Source organism: Drosophila biarmipes, chromosome X, assembly GCF_025231255.1.
Source record: "Drosophila biarmipes strain raj3 chromosome X, RU_DBia_V1.1, whole genome shotgun sequence".
NCBI lineage: Eukaryota > Metazoa > Arthropoda > Insecta > Diptera > Drosophilidae > Drosophila > Drosophila biarmipes.
This window is the reverse complement of record NC_066611.1, coordinates 4693698-4714218: the sequence shown is the minus strand read 5'-3', so window position 1 is coordinate 4714218 and position 20521 is coordinate 4693698. Positions and strand designations below refer to the sequence as shown.

The 20521-nt window shown below is 44.5% G+C and overlaps 3 protein-coding genes across 3 annotated transcripts in view; 2 read left to right on the top strand and 1 right to left on the bottom strand.

Moving 5' to 3' along the window:
* The first annotated feature begins 331 nt into the window (after nucleotides 1-331).
* LOC108033017 (uncharacterized) lies at nucleotides 332-3417 on the top strand. The gene is made up of 3 exons (XM_017107143.3): nucleotides 332-1193; nucleotides 1676-2645; nucleotides 3173-3417. The coding sequence occupies exons 1-3, from the start codon at nucleotides 405-407 to the stop codon at nucleotides 3346-3348; spliced, it is 1935 nt and encodes a 644-aa protein (XP_016962632.1). The 5' UTR covers nucleotides 332-404; the 3' UTR covers nucleotides 3349-3417.
* Nucleotides 3418-4629: 1212 nt separating this feature from the next.
* Nucleotides 4630-20521, top strand: part of LOC108032962 (relaxin receptor 2) — a 28276-nt gene continuing 12384 nt past the window's right edge. The window contains exons 1-4 of the mRNA XM_044093077.2: nucleotides 4630-4794; nucleotides 16575-17018; nucleotides 17139-17250; nucleotides 17414-17485. Coding sequence (XP_043949012.1) covers nucleotides 4776-4794; nucleotides 16575-17018; nucleotides 17139-17250; nucleotides 17414-17485 — 647 coding nt within the window. The 5' untranslated portion in view covers nucleotides 4630-4775. The remainder of the gene's footprint in view (nucleotides 4795-16574; nucleotides 17019-17138; nucleotides 17251-17413; nucleotides 17486-20521) is intronic.
* Nucleotides 9712-10415, bottom strand: LOC108033019 (chaperone protein DnaJ-like). Its single transcript, XM_017107146.3, has one exon. The coding sequence runs from the start codon at nucleotides 10280-10282 to the stop codon at nucleotides 9887-9889; it is 396 nt and encodes a 131-aa protein (XP_016962635.1). The 5' UTR covers nucleotides 10283-10415; the 3' UTR covers nucleotides 9712-9886.

Sequence of the window (20521 nt, the reverse complement as noted above, 5' to 3'; positions counted from 1 at the left end):
GTGGGCTGAGCATAATGAGGTGACGCCTTGGAGTGGGTGGTGGGCGGTGGGTCGGTAGTGACTACTGACTGGTGGGTTCGGTGTTCGGGGTGGCGGGGTCTTCGATTGCGGCAAGTGAAATGGCAGCGTAAAAGTCATAAACTGCCCAATTGCCGTACTCCATGCCGATGAGCCGCCATCTGCGGTGCATTGGTGGCACTCAGGCACCGATACCCGGCGATTGGTATGCACAGTGGGTGCTTCCCGACGCCGATGGCCACTCCACTGTGCCGCGATGTCCGCTTTATAAATACAACAGCGACCAAGGAAGTTCATTTCATTTTCTTGGCGGCGATCGCAGCAATCGGATTAAAAGCGAAACTATATAAGGCACAGGCATCATCCTCAACATCCACAGCCACAAGATGAATCTTTTGACCAGTGCGAGAAGCCTCCATCTGCTGATGGTCTTGGCCGTAATCTTGGTTGCCCACAGAGCCGAGGCGGGCTTACGTTTGCGGCACACCAGCCGATCGGCCACGCCTCCCGCCAGCACTACGCCCACCGTGACAGTGAGCTCGGAGGAGGCGCCACCCCAGGAAACCGTGGCGGAGAGTGCTCCCGCCGCCGCTGAAGTGACCGAGCCGGAAACGGAAGTGGAGGTCACCACCGGCAAGCACAAGCGCGGCATTCTGCACGGCCACGCCCACCTGCACGGCCAGTGGCCCGCCCGCACGTATGCCTCCCACTACGGCTACAGCCTGCAGTTGCCCGGCGGCAGTGCCTTCCTGTCCGCCGCTCCTCCACATCGCCACTTCGTCAAGTACGGACACGCAGGACATGCAGCGGTGAAGCCGCTCACCCTGGTTTCCGGTTCCGGTTTGCTGCCCGCTCTTGCCCCGGCTCCCGCCGCCCTGCTGCCCGCCGTGGGAGCTGCCCTGCCCGCCGTGGGAGCAGCCCTGCCCACCGGATTGCCCGCTGGACTGCCCACTGGTCTGCCCGCCGGAGTGGCCAGCGCCATTCCCGCCGGAGTGGCCACTGCCCTGACCACCGGCGTGGCCACCGCCCTGTCCACCGGCGTGGCCCCACCCTCGTACGTCCTGCGGCCCGGCAACGCCCTTGTGTCCTCGTACAGCGTTAACTACCCGCACCAGCACCTGCAGAAGCCAGTCCACTTCCATGCTCCGGCCCACGCCCATGTGCACGCCGTGCAGGTGAGTTTCTAGTCAGGCTATGTAAGAGCTTAGTCTTGGTATTTCTAGCGATCTTGAAAAGGCTTCTCCTCAGATACTTTTGTATTTTTTATTTTAAGTTTTTTAAAAACATATTTAAGGCATAACATTTTTTTAAAATAAGCTTTCGCTTTTGAACATTGTCCTTAACGTGTATTACTCATACGTACTGTTGCCCTCGATCAAAAGGGAATTTTATTCAAGAAAACAAATATTAATTCTTAGATCTCCCCTTTTTATATTTATTTCAACAAAGTTAATAAGTTGACAGATTTAGAAATAGGGCAACTATAATTTGGACTAAATTCCAAGTGGCATCCGTGGCGTATGAGTAATTTGTATAGGAAGTTTACCCCTTTTTGATATTTAAGAGTAAAAATAAGTTTATATTTCTTAGACCACCCCAATGCACAAATATCCTAAACTATTTTCTAATTTCTCCTCCTTTCCTTTCCTCCTTATAGCCAACATATGTGCAGGCCTTCGCTCCAACTGCTCCCGCTGTGCCTGTCCAGCCTGTCCAGGCCATCCAGCCCATTCAGCCGGTGCAGCATCTCCAGCCCATTCAGCCTGTGACCCATCAGTACCAGCCCGTTCAGCCCCTGCAGCCAGTCGCCCCTGTCCAGCCAGTCCAGCCAGTCCAACCCCTGCAGCCAGTGACCCCAGTGCAACCCGTACAGCCCATACAGCCCGTCCAGCCCATCCAGCCCTCTGTGACTTTTGGGGTTCCGGCACCACCAGCCGTTGATCTTCCCGTGATCCCCCAGTTCCCTCAGCAGCCTCAGTTCCCGCAGTTCCCCGGAGTGCCCACCTTCAGCTTCCAGCCTGCCCAGCCAGCGGTGCCTGCGCAACCCGCTGTGCCCGCTCAGCCCGCGACTCCGGCTGCTCCCGAGGCCCCGGAAGCGCCCCAGGTTCCTCAGATCCCTCAGATTCCCCAGATTCCGGCCATACCGCAAATTCCTCAGTTTCCGGGACTCCCCCAGTTCCCCGGGTTCGCCCAGTTCCCCCCGATTCCCCAGTTCCCCCAGGCACCGGCCAGTCCCTCGATTCCCCCTGTGCCTGCGGTGCCAACGGTTCCGGCAGTTCCCACCTTTCCCAGCCCACCCACCAGCCAGTTCTTCCCGGCTGCCCCCCAGCCGCCGCTGCCCCAGCAGCCACCCACTTTCGGCCAGCCGGAGCCACAGTTCCCCGGCGGAATTGTACCGCTACCGGGATCCTCGCCCGTGCAGCCAGAATCCGGTTCGGGAATAGCCTCGCCGCAGATTCCGCAGTCGCCGGAGCCGGAGAATCCCTCGGAGGCGGCACCCCAAAGACCACCCAGCCAGCAGCCATGGAAGCCGGTCTTCTATCAGCCACCCACCGAGTCCGCGCCAGCCTCGCCCAATCGTCCCTCAATCACTCTGCAGCCGCCCTACGGAAGCTCGCCAGCCGAAGGTGAGAAATAATCTAGAGATACTGGTTTTCCACCAGAAAACAACTTATATATTTCAAACTGAAAAGAGTTCTTAAAACTACAAAAAATCGTTTTCTGTTCTTAACATTAAACATTTTTTTTCGCTTTTAAATCTATTACATTTTCTATTCATATTTCAAATTCAGGCAAACTGTTTTCCTCTTCATCTAAAAATGTGTAGAGATTATAATTCCCCTGAAAATGTGCACAAAAGTATGCAGTGAAAAGCAACAGAATTATTTTTTCATTCAAAAATAGTTTTATTTTCCCAAGCTTTGCTAAAAGTGTTAAGGAATAATATAGGCAAAGGTATAATATAGGCCTTAGGCAAACTGTTCCCCTCTTCTATTAAAAAAGGAGAATATAGAGATTATAAACCTCTGAAAATGTGCCTAAAAATATGCAGTAAAAACCCAAAAATTTATTTTCCTCATTTAAAGTTGACACAATATTTGTATATTCATCAAAATCCCACTAACTTACCCGCATTTTTCCCGTCTTCGTCCAGGCTACCTGCCACCCGTGGGATCGCAGCCGTCGGCCCTGAGCTCCAGCAGCGCCGGAGTCGGCAGCCAGGGCGGCATCTTCGACCAGCTGAGCGACGCGGAGCTGGAGCACATCTTCGCCCAGGCCAACCTGGCGCAGCAGCAGCACCACAAGGGCCACAACTACCACCACTACTGAGCACGCCTCTTACTTAGGGATCTGTTAATTTTTTTTGTTTTTTTTTTCGCCCTGCTTTCGTTTATGTTCTACGCGTATTGTAAATTATGCTATATTAAATAAGTTATTTATCAAAAAGAGAGTTTTTTATTGTATCGGAAAGAATTACGATGAAGAATTGTTTAAAAAAAGCAAGGAAGTGCTTCGACTATCAGATACCCGTTACCCAGCTTAAGGGAGCAAAAGGGAAATGGAGATGTACACGCGGCAAAGCGCCACCTACCGGCTATTTCAGTAGATGTTATGTGGGCGGCAGACAGATTAAGCGTTTACGCCTTTTGGAGCGTTAGAGTGGGCGTGGCACCCCCCCCAGGAATCCGCATGTCAAGTCTGACTGTTATAGCTCCTATAGTTTCCGAGATCTCAGCATTCATACGGACAGCCGAATAGACGGGTAGACGGACAGACGGACATGGCTAGATCGACTCGGCTGGTGATCCTGATCAAGAATATATATACTTTATGGGGTCGGAAACGCTTCCTTTTACCTGTTACATACTTTCCGACGAATCTAGTATACCCTTTACTCTACGATTAACGGGTATAATAACATAATCAGTTTGTTTCTCATCTCAAGGATGTCATCTTTATATAACCAATATGACAACCAATATATTTAAACATATCTTAATTTTATTTTAATAAATTTATAATTGAAATTTATTTAACTTTTTCTGGTTAAGTTTTAAATGCTGGGTGCATTCCTATTTAAGACTTTATTGTTTTTTTCTTATTTGCTGTTGGTTTATTTATATCAAGGTATTTTTCCCTAGTAACACAGATAAAATAAAACCCAATAAAGAGATTTGTAAATATAACAATTTTCATAAAATCATTATTGTAGTTGAAAAAGCGACCTAAAATTTGTAAATATATATATTTTCTAAATAATTTTTATTCGGTTTTAAAGATATGCTTACTTCGAAGGCCCCGTAGCTTTTCCCGCTTCCTGAGCTTTTCCGGCGCGCTTTTCCTCAAGGGCTTTTCACCTTGAACTTGGGGAGCTCGTCGGCGGAGCTTTCGGCTCTTGGCTTTTCATTCATAAATTGCCAGCCGGCTCGGTGAATGAGTGCGGTGGGTGGCAGTGGGCGGCTGGGCGTCGCCAGGGGGCGGGCACCTGGCAAAGCCGCATGCCACATGTTGCAGGCGCTCGGCTCTTTCAGCTCAGTTGCTTGCTATCGTTGGCAGCGAACGCGCGGCGCTGCGGACGGAAAGTCGGGTGGACCCATTTGGTGATCTATATACCTGCGGATCCCCGAGACGATCTCACAGTGAAGTGCGGCGAAGTTGTATTTTTTGAGCTTTTTTTGCTGTGCCCCTCGAGGAGTTCTATATTTAAATATTGTTTATTGGCCGTTAAGTCGGCGGAAGAGCGGCGAACTCCCTGGATGTCAAGAGCGATCATGCGTACGTCCCGGAAAAGTAAACAATTGCCTCCTGGTTTTTTGTGCCCGTCTGTGTATTTATCGCTGCCACTATGCCAGATATCCCTCGCAGCCCCATGTGTATATGTTTTTATCTTCTTTATCCGCAATGTTTGTGCTGCAGTTTAACGCGAAACGAAATAATAAACCCGGCCAAGATATTGGCCATCTGTGGACATGCGAGTGCCGCGGATGGGGGATCGTTGGGTGGATACTATCCACGGGATAGTGGCAAATTCCAAGAGGGAAATCGCGAAGATTTCCAAATAAAATGTGTGATTTTAGGGAATTCATTTCGCAGACACTATACAGACTACGAGTCTTTTGTGGGCTTATGAAGCAGAAATCCCATTACAGAAATACAATTTAAATGTAGAAAAAAATTTTAAAAATCCAAAACCCATTTATGTTATTTTTAAATCCTTAAACAATAAATACATATACTATTTATACATGGAAAGATATTGAAATCAGAGCTCCGTAGGCATTGTATCTTTGTTTGAAAACGTTGGGTCATAAAAAAACCATTAGTTTTCTGACAAGAGTAAGATATTCGCAGCGAAGTTTCAAAGTTATATCCATAAAAAAAGGTGCAAAAATGATGAAAGTGCTGACTGTTTGACAAAGTTCAAAGGGCACGAGAAAGTTTCAAAACTAAGTTTGTGCTTTATGAAACAAAAACTGTTTGGGAATAAAATAAATGCATTTGGTAGGAGAGGTTTTTCCAGGTGTGTTGGAAAATTCTATTGCAAAAAACGAAGGGAAGTTGGAAAAAGGTTAATAGGTATTTAAAAAGGAGTTGAAATAAATAAGTTATTTGTTTAAAATTGTTTAAAGTAAACTGCGTTTCAAGACACATTTATAACTTAAAGCAAGAGCTTAAGTATAGATAGTGAACAAGCTAAAGGTTCTGGTTTCTATAGCTTAAATCTTAAGGAGTTGTAATTTTGTGGACCCATAAATTATAAAAATTATAAAATATACAAAGTATCTGGATAGTTCAATCGAAGTGACAACATTGATAGAACGCAATCAAAATTCAGATGATTGACACGAACACAGCTTGGCAGTTCGGAAGTGTACCGAAACCGCGTGTCCAAAATGTATTTTTACGAACCGATTTTCAATTAAAATTCTGCTCCAATTTGCATATTAATTTATGATATTAAAATGTGCCGGCGCCCCACTGACTGGGTTCTCGCGCCCTGCCATCCGCTCCCCCGGCCGGCAATACCATCCATTCTATTTCCGAACCCTGTCGATGGGGCTGTGTTAAATTTTTGTAATAAAATGTCATTAAGTGTAAGTGCGTGGTGCCGTTTAGATTTATGAGCCCGAATGAATTGCAAATGCCCAGGCGAAGGGTAAGCCCTGGCAAGGAAGGCGGGACCAAGGTGATGTGGGGGCTATCCAGGGTGCTCCAGGGGGTCCTTGTGGTTCCTGCGGCCAGGAAAGTGGGCGCTGACCTGACAACGCTCGATGCCCGAAAGTTGTGTTATTAGTTGTAACTGCTCCGGCAGCTTAGACAAATCCGTCTAGCCCCACTATGTGGCTCCATGGCTACGGGGGTTACCCGCCCAGCCCCCGCCCCTAACCACACCTCCTAATAGCCCACGAAAGCCCAGTGGAATGTGTCTATTATGCGGCGCAGATTGACTCCACTTTTTCCCCCGGCATTCAATTACATTTCGTGGCGCATCCTGGTGGCGAAACTATCCGCGTAAGCTGCTTTGGGTAATTATTAGCATTAGGTTTTCGGTATTTACAAAGGGCTTAGCTGCAGGATTGCCCCAATCAGGGGGCTTAAAATAATATTAATTATATTGAAAACACTAAATATTCCTTTTTGGGTATTGGCTTTATATTTAAAGTAAAGTATCTCCTAGATTTTGATTACATTTTTGTTTTGAACATATGTTTATTATTTACTGTTTAATTTAAGTCCGCAAAAGCCTACACTGCATATGGACATCAAAAGCATTTTATTAAGTTTGGAAGAAACCACAAACATTCTGACTTTCCTCGGCCTTCGACATTATAATTTAAACACCCACTCATTAGCGAATCTTAAACATTTCCTTCGCAGCGAAGGGTGTACGTCATGATTTCCGAAGAAAGCTGCGAAACTCTAGTCAGCAAATGGCCCAATGTCAATTATCAAATTTAAAGGAGTGCTCTTTCACCTTTCATAAGACTTAGTCCTGGTTACAAAGCTTAAGCTGGGCAAAACCTGACAATTGCCGGAGAGCGGAAAAAACAAAGTGTAACTCAGGCGCCCGAAAAAAGTGAAATTGCGCTGCCGCCCACTAACTCTATTTTCCCGCCCCCAATTTTCTGCGATTTTTCATCACCCCCATGCACGTACACCGAAGCACTATGCGAATATGTGTAAGTGGAAACCGGTCCAGCGATTTTCCACTTAAGAACTTGTCGCCGGAGGCCAAGTTCATGCCGAAAATATGGGGATGTCTGGCCGGGGGTTGGGATCCGGGTCTGGAGTGGTAATCCCCATGTCCCCGCTGGCACCCAACTCCGATATTCGCTTTTAGGTAATTTGAATACGGCCGGCAATCGTTATTTATGGGCCGGGGTTCTACAGTTTCAGTCGGCCCGCGTGTGGGTGCACTGCAGCGGATCCATTAACATCTAGCCTTACACGGGAAAAATTATACTCGTGTTATCCCAATAAAAAAATTCCAGCACCTTTGTTAATAATATTCGTAATCAATAAATCCATCAAAATATTTTTTAAAAACTCGTTGAATGCTATATTTCAATGTTTTAAAAAACTTTTTTAACCTATTTTTAAAATAAAAAAAAGCTATGCTTCGACGCTTTAAAAATCTTTTCAAAACGGTTTTAGATTGAAAAATGTTTGATGTTTATATCGGAAAATAAATATTATCTCCATATTTATTTATTTTTCTTTGTATTTCCTATTGTGTTCATAATATACATTGTAATAACATTTACACCCATTCTATCCTATAATTTTGTATACTTTTTTTCGCGTGCCCCAATATTCCGAAGCATCTGTGGGCATCCTTGTCATTATCCGGCGGACGCTAATCGATGTCCCATGTCCACTGTCCAAGTCCGGTGATGTCCAGCGAGCCAATGAATTGAAGGCCCACTATCGGGTTTCGGAGCGTGGGTTCGGGTCCGGGTCCGGGTCCGGGTCCAGCGGCGCTTTTAAGTTGATCAAGTAATCCATGTAATTTAGTGGTGTTATTTTTGAGGCGTCGCATAATTGAATTGTCCCTGGCAGCGGCAACGACAGTGCCCGCCATAAAGGTTATGCCTCATTAGGGTTCGCTCGGAAGTGGTTGCTCACTGGTGTTGAGCCGTTAAGGCGTGGGGCATCCTACGCCGCAACCGAAATGAAGACATGGACATGTGAAGCGGTCTGAGTGATTGCCGAAAACAAAAACAGAAGGTCTGGGAATCCCCGAAAGGAAAGTGATTGCCAGTGGGCGGGGCCACGGAGCTCTTATATGATTGAAGTGCGAGTGATTCGATTCCTTATTGGGGTGGCGAAGCGAAATCCCAGGGGATCAGGGGTCCTGCAGGAGTGCGCAGCTCGCTAATGAAGTGGGAAGACATTAAGCCTTCAAAGAAAGCGGCATAGCGGGCTGTAAGAGATGGGTTTTCTTTATTGGCTTGGCTGTTCTATATTCTCATACTATCAATGCATTAAGAAGTTCTGAACTCAGGGTATCCAAAATATACATATGTTGTTTCATGTTCTTATAAAATAAATTCTCGACTTAAATTTCAATAAAGAAGACCATATATCCTCGATATCTACTAATAATCAATTGACTCTCCTTTCGATTACTAGTTGGCAAATAATTGATTTCCCAAAATAAACAAGTATCGACGAACTATTTAAGAGAATTATGCCAAGTCGCAATTCAAAGAAGTTTGCCATTCGAAAAGTTTTCGCACCAAATAACTTTCCGAACTTTGGCCCAACTTGAATCGTATATTCCGAGCTTGTCCATTTAACAGTCTCTTTATCTACGCCCCAGTACAATGCAGGCAGTACTTATTATACCCTTGCAGAGGGTACTATGATTTCAGTCAGAAGCTTGCAATGCAGTGAGGGCGGCGTTTCCCCCATAAAGTATGCATATATATTCTTGATCAGCATCACTAGACAAGTCGATGTAGCCATGTCCGTCTGTCTGTCCGTCCTTCTGTCCGTCCGTTTCTACGCAAGCTAGTCTCTCAGTTTTAAAGCTATCGGGCTGAAACTTTCCCAAAAGTCTTTTTTCCTTAGCAGGTAGGAACCAGCCGGATCGGGCAACTATAACTTATAGCTTCCATAGAAATAATAGCAAAACATTGTTAAAAGATTATATCTTTGGTGCTTTCTAACATATTACCTCCAAAGCTCGGGAATAAATACTTTTAATTACCTCTGGATTTTTAATTTAATGATTTTTTTTTGATTTAATGATAATGATTAAAATCTGAAGACTGTATCATATACATATCTGCCATAGTTAAATTAAAACAAATAAACATATAGCTGTTTTTTCTCATTTATAGAGACTCAGTGCATTTTATAAATTGATAGGACAGTTCTAGTTAAAATAAGTTTACGGGATAGTCGCAAAATAACCAAAATTAATAAGCGTTGTTATATTATTTGGATCCGGGCTTGCTGCCTTGTTTTTATATTAAATAGGGAATTTAAAGTGTTTGTGGATAGAAATGATCAGCTATGATAATTTTTTCATCTCTGACTCATGACGTGTTACTCTGATGGAAAATCCAGTGGATTGTGCTTGCTGATTGCAATGTAGATAGGCTACTGCAAACGAAATCCAACCAAATAAAAAGCTTAAAATGCACAGGAATCACGCTATTTTCAAATGGTAAAAAGTTTGCTGCATAGGGAGGCTTTTTGAAGAATTAACCGAATTTTATTTAAATTTTTATCTACCTTGAAATGTAATCGTATATTACACTGTGCTTTAAATTAGTGGCTATATTCGCTAGCTTTTGGAAAAACAAATTTGTATGTTGCACCATGCCAATAAGGTCCGTGTGAGGGATTGCGGATCCCGTCAGTTGTTGTTCGACGAGTTGAACGCCTTGAAGGCGCCGAAGCCCATGAAGAGACCCACCAACACCCCGCCAACCGCACAGATTGCGGGCAGAATGTCGGGGGTTTCCAGCTGATCGGTCTGCCGGCTCTGGTAGCCTGGGTGGGTGCCCGCAGGCCGCGGATTGGAGGCCGCACTCGACGATCTGCGGCTCAAGCTGCGATCGTAGGTCGCCCTCAGCGACCTGTCTGAGAGGACGTCGAAGGCGGCCCTGATCTTCTTGAAGTACTCCAACGTCCGCGGGTGGTGGTTCTTATCCGGATGGTAGATGCGGGCCATCCGGTGATACGCCTGCTTGATCTCCTCCTCGGTGGCCTCCTGGTCCACTCCCAGGATCATGTAGTGGTCCTCCTCCATGCTCGCCGATCCTCGATAGCTGGTAAAACAGTGTTATCGCTTGTGGCGAAATAAAACTACAACTTTGCGGATTGTCTAAACATCCGCCAAGCAACAATTGCTTTGTCTGTGCTTGTGGTATCTATCGATAAATTCCCATGATCTCGCAAACCAGTTTGTGGCGAAACATCGCCGCAAATAACAAGGGTATTCCGCTTTAATAAAAAAAATAAATGTGACATTATGGTGTATTTTTAAAATAAATAAATTATCTCCTTAGATATCTCAACACTTTACTTATTGCATTCAATATTCCCTCACTCAAATCGAATTAAAACTTTTCTCGGGAATACAAAAAAAGCTCATCTAATTAATATTATGCGCATTAGTCTTAAAACAACCAATACATTAATTTGTATACCCTTGCAGAGGGTATAATGATTTCAGTCAGAAAATTGCAACGCGGTGAAGGAAGCGTTTCCGACTCCATAAAGTATATATATTCTTGATCAGCTTGATCAATAGACGAGTCGATCTAGCCATGTCCGTCTGTCCGTCCGTTTCTACGCTACATAGTCTCTCAGTTTTAAAGCTGTCGGGTTGAAACTTTCTATTGCAGGTAGTATATAAGTCGGAACCAGCCGGATCGGACAACTATATCTTATAGCTCCCATTGGAACTATAGGGGAAAAAATTAAAAATAATATATATCTGGTGTTTTTCAACGTATAATATCCTACGCTTGGAAATAACATTTTTTAATTGGTTTTTAATTTCGAATTCAATTTTATCAAAATTGGATGACTATATCATGTAGCTGTCATACATGGTGTTACTAAAGTTGATTATTTCCTATAACTGCAAGGGTATACAGACTTCGGCTTGCCGAAGTTTACTTCCTTTCTTGTTGATTTTAAAATTATAAAGTATATTAAATGTAAATAAATTGTCTCACTTGTATCTAAAGATTTAGCTTGTTACATCGAAATTACCTCCCCAAAAATCGAATTAAAACGTTTCTTGTGAATATATTTACTACAAAAAAGGTCATCTAAGTAATATTATGCGCATAAGTCTTAAAACAAGCAATACATTAATTTTAAATTATAAGGTACATTAAAAGTAAATAAACTGTCTTCCCTGATATCTCAACATTTTACTCATTACATCAAATTTACCTCCCTAAAAATAGAGTTAAAACCTGTCTTGCGAATACAGTTACTGCAAAAAAGGTCATCTAATTAATATTAGGGTTTCCTTGGCAGGCCCTAATCTAGGTCAAAAAGGTCAGAAATCGGACTGGGGTCTGTTTTTTGTCGGTTGCTAAAACAAATAGGAATACAAGATAAAACAACGGTATTTACATATGTGTTGACGTGTCCCTGTGTGTGAGTGATGTGACCTCTGACCCTGCCAAGTGGAAAAATGAAAAATGGCTAGCGTAATTCCCTGATTGAAGCCTAACTGAGAAGGACAGATAAAAAGAGCAAAGGCAAATAGAAGCAATAAGGCAAATCGGCAGAGTGCTGCAGAGAGAGAAAAGCTATACCCTTTAAAAAGCACAAAGCACCGGAAATCGCTAATCTCTACAAGTGTTACAACTTACAGGAGTTATGTGTTTGCGAACAATTTTTGCGGAAATCACTAGGGTTTTTGCAGTTTCCTGCAAAGGTGACAAAAGTATCCAAAGAATGTAGACGACTTCCGGGCTCGAACCCTTAGATATATAGATTCAGGTAGAATGAACCCAGATCATTTAGGTTCTTGCTCTGCAAAAGCTACCGCCCGCTTTTTCTTACAAAAGTTAGTTTAGGCCTTTGTTCTGATTATAAATACCCACTTACTTGCCAAAAATTGTTTAAATCAGACCAGTCCTTAAAAAGTTATGGGCAAATAGAGGTTGCCATCTCAAAAACAGCCTGGCTGCATGCGTATCGCCGTCTCCCTCGCACTCCCTTGAGGTGGGTAACGCGTATCTAAGGGGCCGTCGACTGTAGCTTCCCTTCTTGTTTTCTAAAATATCTAGTCATTAAATTATCTAGTCAGCAACTAATCGTAACTTTTCCCGCTGTGCACCGAAAGCAGCCCCAAAACCGCTTAATTTCGCCAGGACTTCCCCCGCCTTCGTGTGTCACATGACCCCTGACCTCTCGGAGGCGAGCGCACGGGCATTAACCATTTCGCATCGCATTTATTTCCATTTGTATTCGGGCCCCTGGCCGCTGCTGTCAGCGGCAGTTGAAGCAGCCGAAGCCTAAGCCGAACTATTGACAAATACCACCCACCATCCCTAATCATTAGGCGGGCAAATGCTATATCCGCAAGAGCGATGAAATGATTAATTCGCATCGAGTAATTAAGTGTGGTAAGCCCGAATGAATCTCCCGAATGGGATTGTTCAGCATTGGCACCAAGTAGTCGCTGGGCGTGCATCTGCACCCGAATAGATGGACTGGTTTATATTTAACCCATTGCGAATGGGCACTTGGGCAGTCTTCTTTTTGTTTATCATTGGCCCTGTTTTTATAATTCCTTATTTTATTTCCTCGTTCCCCGGCCCGCCCCGACGGATTCTTGTTTACAACTTTGTTGTTAGCCGAAAGCTTTCCTGGGTTTGCTCAGTTTTCGTACTCGTTTTCCATTTTTGGCGGGTATAAAAATTCCATTCCATGCCGAAAATCGAACTCGGGGCCCGTTTGAATCTAAACAGTCGAAACGGCGCGGAGTGAATAAAACTTTTGGAATTTCTCAGCTGTTTTTAGTACACGTCGTAATGGGCGGACAGCCCCTCACGCCCATCCCAGGCCCACTTGGTATGCCGGCCCAGCGATGTTTGTTTGCCAGATAAATCAGATGCCAATCGCCCGAGAGCGGGCGAAAGCCATTAAACAATCTCAAATTGAGGTACTCGTTTTTTAGTTCTCAAAACTGAAAACACTTTTTAATAATGCTCTTGACTGCCTAGGATTTACTGAAGGAAATTATGGAAGTACTAATCGGGAACTTGAGTTGTTTTGACTGCAGAGTTGGCCATTACGCCAAGTATTATTATGGGATTGGGCTCTCTGATTCACCAGATGATCTAATGGATATTGATCGGCCGACAGGGAGAATCTCGAGTTCGGACGTCGCACATCGAACATCGAACTGCCGACAATTTGTTTACTTAGCCGCCGAGCGCAATTGACTTCTATTTTCGTGAATTCCTATTGGGGTTTCGTTTGTTTTAATTGCTGCCCCGCCCCGGTCGAGAAAACTGGAGCTCTTGGAGCTACCTTCGGCCATGTCAGGTGGTGGGAGCAACTGGGGCAAGGCAAGGGTCAGACTGAGTAAACAAATCCGAGTCCGTTTCGAGGGTGGTCCGATCAAGTGTTTGGGTGTGCCCGTGCACTGAGAGAAGGCACTGTGGAGGTTATTTTTTAGTTATCATTTTTTAAAATATGAAATGCAGGGTTTCCAGGTAAGCACGTCTAGTGTATTTTATTTTAAATTGAAAAATAGAGTTCTTCTTGATGTACTGTAAATAGTTTTTTATGCAAATGTTGCAAGGAAAACTTCACACTAAATGCAAAGCTCTGCTCGACCACAGCCGCCACACGTACAGTGTAAATCAGCTGCCAGCATTGTTTCCTTCTGTGTATGAGCTGGTTTTCCCTGTTGTACGAACTTCTGATGAAAGAAATGTCAAGCCTTTGACCCCTTAATCACCTCTGAGGCTTTGGCCGTGTGATTATCAGGGACTTCCAATGCCTCAGTGTAAATTCCTGAATCGATGGGCTGCGGCAGAGGTGCACCTCTTTGATTGGCTCAATGAGAATTTATGAGCTACAAAGTTGTAAAAGTATCTTTTCTGAGAAGAGCCCTCCTGCAGCAGCCCCTGGGTGCATTCTCAGCGGGGGAAAGTTGGGTAGTTGGGGGAAGTGGGGAAATGGGGCAGGGGCATGCCCCTTGCTGGGATCGGGCTCATCAATCATGGCAGTAGCCAGACGAGTCCGAGCCGCACACATCAAACATTTCAATTTGCCGCAAATGTGTTGACAAAACGTTGATACGCCATCGGCATTCGAGGGGCTTACGGGGCAGTCGGATGGCACTGGATGGGATTGGATTGGATTGCATGGGAGGCTGTTGCTCCAAGTAACCCTGCACCTTAGCCCCTGGCCCCATTCCCATTCCCATTCCCAGCCCCATCCGCATCCCGTCTCCCAGCACATTAGCAACAGGTGTCAAATGCGCAATGCCCTTGTCCTTGTCCTTGTCCTGGCTTTCGGATCCCCATTCCCGCCTTTGGATGCCGCGCTTAATTACACTTTTATAGAGTCGCACCCCCTCATCATTTCCATTTCATTTTCCATTGTGGCAGTCCTTCTCCCGGCTCTCCTGGATCGTTCTCCTGGCTCCTCACCGTCATCTTCGCCACCTCCAGTGGTAATTGCAATCCGTTGTCCTCTCCGCCGCCTGAGTTATGGCCTGCTATGCAGTCGCCCGTCCGGATCCCGGGGTCCTTGTTTACCCGGAAAAGCCTGGGGACGGGGCAGGCCATATGTTTCCCCCGTCCGGAATTTTCCATTCGTTGATCGCAAATATGTTTTTTAAGCAAATTATGAAAGGCCCCCTTGGGAAGGCCTGATATCCTTCGAACTACTTCACCCGGTCAGGACCTTTCAGAACCGATTGGAGTGCATAATTCAACCTTATGCAAGTCCATATGTACTGTGCAAATGTTTATCTTGTTTGCAGGTTGAAAAATACATTTTCTCTTTTGTTTATTTGTTTACTTAATGCTAATAACACTTTTTGTATCGAGAATCTTAGCTTGCGTCACATTTGCTTAAGGTCTTGTGAGCTTTCCACTTTCACATGTCCAACAAAGGCCTATTTATAATTATAAAATAAATTAAATTGCAACTTAATAATGTCTGAGGTTTCATTAAATTTTCTACTTGAGTCATAGAGTGCAAAACTCCGCTCCAATGTCTCCATAAAAAATAGAAACCTAATTATATATATGATTTTTCATCTAATTTCTTGGTAGTTAATACTAAATAATACGTGAATTTCAATTGAGTATGGCTTGTTATTTTACTATCCCTCTGCTGGAAGCTGTAATATTTGCGCATTAGAGTACAACAACTTCGGCAGTATCATCACCCCTTAGCCTGATACTTCCGCAGATCGATTTAATTCGATTTGCATTTGTTTACCTTTCCGATTTCGCATTGTAATTACACTTTTTGCCCAGGTAGTTTTGTTTTTTCCGATACGCCTGTTCCATTTGCTGTCGCCGCATCGCGCCCATCAGAAAGTCAGCGAGTCATGCTGATGATGTGGCTGATGCCTTATCGAAGGCCCAGCAAAATCGAAAGGATTCGGGGCAGGGGTACGGGCCATACGCACCTATTATGGGGAAGGCCGTGGAAAAATGTCCTGGCAGTCGGCCAGGGGGGCTGGGGATTTCACGGACCATTTCATCGCCGTTGGGCCACAAATGTACTGTGCGTAATTTTTATTACAAACAATTTTATTACACATTTTACATATTTGCAATTTACAATTCCCAACTTCAGATATCGAGCACTTCCCCCGCAGCCCCAATCGATTGCGATTCCGCGTGGGCGCTGGAAATTGCGACGCATTAAGTGCAATCGTTAAAAATGATAAATGCACTGACAACCGCCTCGGGGGCGGATGAGTGGATCGCTTCTTAGGGGGTGGTCAATATACATATAATATCGTCCTACATGTATTACATAATATTATATCAACAAGCGCGTGTTGAGTTCATCGAGTGAAACATCAATGAATGGGCCGGAAAAAATGCTCTTCACCCGAAACTCTCATCTCGCTGCTCTGCTAATCGGATGCTAATTAACCCATTTAATTGGTTAAACAAATATTTCGGCCCCATTTGCCTAAGAAATTTATGGAGCCATATAGGCAAGAACATCTGTTGGTTCCGACGCGCCGAGCTCTTTTCTCTTTGCCGTTGGCCATAGGCTAGGCGAATTGGGCTGGGATTTCTACATTTTCATTCTGAATGTTTAAATTCGAATTACTTCCTGGACGCTATTTTTATCACGGCCATAACCTCTGTAGGTTATCTCTATGGTCTGGCAAGGTTAGGTGCCTTTGAATAAAATCTAGGCTCAATATGCTCTTTAACATTTTTAGGCAGATTTAAAAGAAAACATTTTCCCTTTTTTCCAGACTTGTCCATAATAAAAATAATAATAATATATTTTATAATAATAATAACTATTTTCTTTCGATAACAATCGTCCTCTATCGTTATCGCTTGGCTGATCCCTTTCAGCTCGCCTGTCCATAACTTGTGCTCTAACCATCCTGCTCGCACTGGCTTCTAATGCCTTGGAAGGACCAGACGCAGCGACAAGGACGGCAACAGAGGGCACACGAACGGGAATCGGAACGAAACCGGAAACGGAAAAGGCAATGGAGGTCCCCCCAGAGGCGGAAGCCCCTGTTCGCGAGGTGATATCGCTGCTGGGCGCAATCGATGCCATGGAGTCCGTTATCCTGGTCCCAGACGCTGGCGACAAGTGTCCTGGCGGCTATTTCCACTGCAACACCACGGCGCAGTGTGTTCCGCAGCGGGCGAACTGCGACGGAAGTGTCGACTGCGACGACGCCTCGGATGAGTTTAACTGCGTCAACGAGGTGGACGCCAAGTACTGGGACCACCTGTACAGGAAGCAGCCCTTCGGCAAGAACGACAACCTCAAGATTGGCGAGTGCCGTAAGTGCCGATATCCGATAAAAATAACGAACATTTCTAATAGCTAATTTTGATATATTTGCTTTATTCAAAATTCAAATTGAAATGTAAATTCAAAAAACGAACCCTATTTCATTTCAGTGTGGCGCAACGAGAACTTTAGCTGTCCTTGTCGAGGGGCCGAAATTCTGTGCCGCTTTCAACAGCTTACCGTTATACCAGGACTACTGCCGCAGCACGATCTGGCAACGCTGTAAGTACAGTCGCGCTCTTTTATAATAGTTGTATGTGAATTGTATACCTTGTTACTTGCAATATCATCTTTTAAAGTTTAAGCTAATCAAAGAGCAAATTTCTTTGAATAGAGGTCATTAAATATATTTTGTTAATTTAATAAGTGGTTTTATTACCTACAGCGATCTAACGGGAAACAATTTCGAAACCATTCACGAGACCTTCTTCAGTGAGCTGCCAGACGTGGAGATATTGTAAGTAGCTATCCTTCACCTTAGCCTTGGGCTAAGGAACTTCAAGCGGAGGCCATTAAATTTATATATTTTTTTTTTTATTTAATTAACATCTTTATTTAATATAATCCAGGAACAGATCTAATTAAAGCCTTTAACCTAAATGTTTTCTTAAGTAAATAATCTCTTAATTATAAATTATAATTAGTTTTCAACTTGGTATATAGGAGTAGCTCAAATTACGACTAGTTTCAAGTAAATAATATATTCATATTAGTCTCTTAGGAGCAGCCCAAAATGTCTTCTTTTGAGCCTGCGAATTGGGATAGCCCCCTGTAATCTCCGGGCTAGACGATTACGGTGGGCAGTTAGACGGTCGTTGTACCTGCTTGAGAAGAACGATATTTGGTCTTCAACAAGACTCAGGTTTAGGTCATTGTGAAGCGTTTGGCCGCTAACGAACCACTCACAGCCAGTGATTTGTCTTAATGTTTTGTTCTGGACGGTTTGGAAACGTTTTCGGTGGGACGCAGCCGCCACTCCCCAAATTTGGATTCCATATCTCCAAGTTGGTGCGATGATTTGTTGATAAATGTGCCGCTTGCATCTTAGAGATAATTTGCTTTTCTTGTTTAGCATCCAGAATAATTGGTTCCGCTTTAGGTTGCACATTTTGACGACTCTGGCAATATGTTCTCGGAAGGTTAGGCGTTTGTCCAGTGTGAGGCCTAGGTATTTCGCCTTAGTCGCTTGCTCTATGTCCACATTATTAATGTGGACCACCGGAGTTGTTTTTCGGCGTAACGTAAAGCAAACGTTTACGCATTTGCTTTCGTTGATTTTGATATTGTTCGCCGTGGCCCATTTCTCGAATTCGTTGAGGTAGGTTTGCAGCGTTTGTGAAGACTCGGTCTCACTGTTCGAGGAGCTGAGAAAGCAGACGTCGTCAGCGAAGCTGGCCAGCAGCATTTTGCTGTTGTCGTAGGTCATTTCTTCATAGCTTGGCTTGGGGATGTCTGCTGTAAAGATGGAGTACAGTAGCGGTCCTAAGACGCTTCCTTGGGGAACGCCAGCTGTAATGGCAACATTTGCAGAGATTGCGTCTCTGGACTGGACGCAAAAATCTCTGTTTGTGAGAAACGATCTGATGAGCTCAAACAGGTTGGCTGGCAGCGCTGTTTTGACTTTGGCTAGTAGTCCCGGGATCCAAACTCTATCAAATGCCTGTTGTATGTCAAGAAAGATGCCGTTGCAGTATTCTTTATTGTCGTAGGCCTTCAGGATGTGATTGACTACACGGTGCAATTGCTCAATCGTACTGTGGCCGGCTCTGAATCCGAATTGGTGCATTGGGATAGTATCATTGTCTTCTAGGTGTATTATAAGTCGGGAAGCTATCAGCCTTTCCATTACCTTCGATAAAGAGGGCAGGAGGCTGATAGGCCGGTAGGAGCATGGATCCTGTTCCGGTTTCCCTGGCTTTAGAATCATACTGATTCTAGCACTCTTCCATTTTTTGGGAAAGTATTGCACTCTAAGTATCGCATTGAATATCAATGTGATAAGTAATAGTGCTCTCTTGGGAAGGATTTTAAGTACTGCGTTGCTTATTAGGTCATGACCTGGCGCCTTTCGACTTTTGAGGGTACGTATCATGTTTGAGACTTCTTCCAGACGGATATGTCTTATTGGAGGTGACATCTGGAAAGGGCGCTGTAGTATTTCGTTTATTCTGTTGATATCCTCCTCGGATGCGAAATTAAACGCAGTGAATCTGTCGCCAAGGTGTTCCGCAAATGTTTGTACTTGCTCTTCTAAGGAGCGACACCAGTTACCATTGCTGTTCTTCAGAGGCGTAACTTTCTGTGGCATTCTTTTTACTTTTTTGGTAAAGGACCACATATTAAAAATGGAATCATTAGAATAGTCCATATTGGTCAGCATATGTTCGAATTGCGCATTTTTCAATTCAGCCATGGCAACGTGAAGCTCTCTGGCGCATCTATGCCATTGAGCTTTATCCTCAGGACTGTGCGTTCGAATATAACGTCTTCTCAGTGCTCTCTTACGGACTAGAATCTCTGCAATGTTTGGGTCAATTCTATTCGAGTGGCGTATGAGGGCTCTGCCATGATTGTTTGCAGTGTACACGTTTGCACTCCTCGCCGCATTTGTCACGTTGGTAGTGAAGAGGTCTACAGCGTCGTCAATCTCAGCAGCAGAGTTGAGCTCAATGTTAAGGCGTATCGATCTACATAGTTCTTCCTTGAAAACAGCTACATTTGTGTGTTTGCTAAGAAGTTGTCTACGTTGAGTGCATTGTATGGCTTCTGTTTTTAATGTAGTGATGAGAGATAGGTGGTCCGATTCAAGGTCCCAGCTGTCTCTGATGCTTAGCTTGTCGTGTGGAATGTTGCGATAAATTGCAAAGTCTAAACAGGATGGTCTTCGATTTACTGCGCTTGGATAGTATGTTGGTGCTCCAGTCGCCAGGATGTTGGCGTTAATTGAGATGGCGCTTGCGGCAAGTAAGTTACCTCGGTGACAGGTGATCGCAGAACCCCACCATGGATGTTTGGCGTTCCAGTCTCCGCTGATAAATGATCTTGGGAAGTTGAAGTTAGCGAATATGTCATCAAATTCTGATTGAGTCCAGCTGAAGTTCGGAGGGCAATAGATTGATCCGATGAATATTTGTCCTATACATGTTTGGATTCTGGCACCCACGATTTGGACTTTAGCATGGACGATTGGCTCGATGGGAAAGTGATTGATCTTTTTGTTAACCAGGATTGCAGCTCCACCCCTGTGGCTGCCGTCAGGTAGATTTGAAGTGTAGACTTCATATCCAAATAGTTGAAGGTTGGATGTCTTCGTTTCAGTGAGAAGGAGAATGTCAATATTCTCTCTCTCCGCAAGGTGGCCGATTTCCGTCATTTTGCCGGCAGCACCTCGCGTGTTCCAGGTGAGAATTTTTATTTGGGACATTGTGTAAGTTGCGCGTTAATTGCAACCAGCATCTTCAGCATCTGGGCTTGCATGGCGTATAGACCCTCG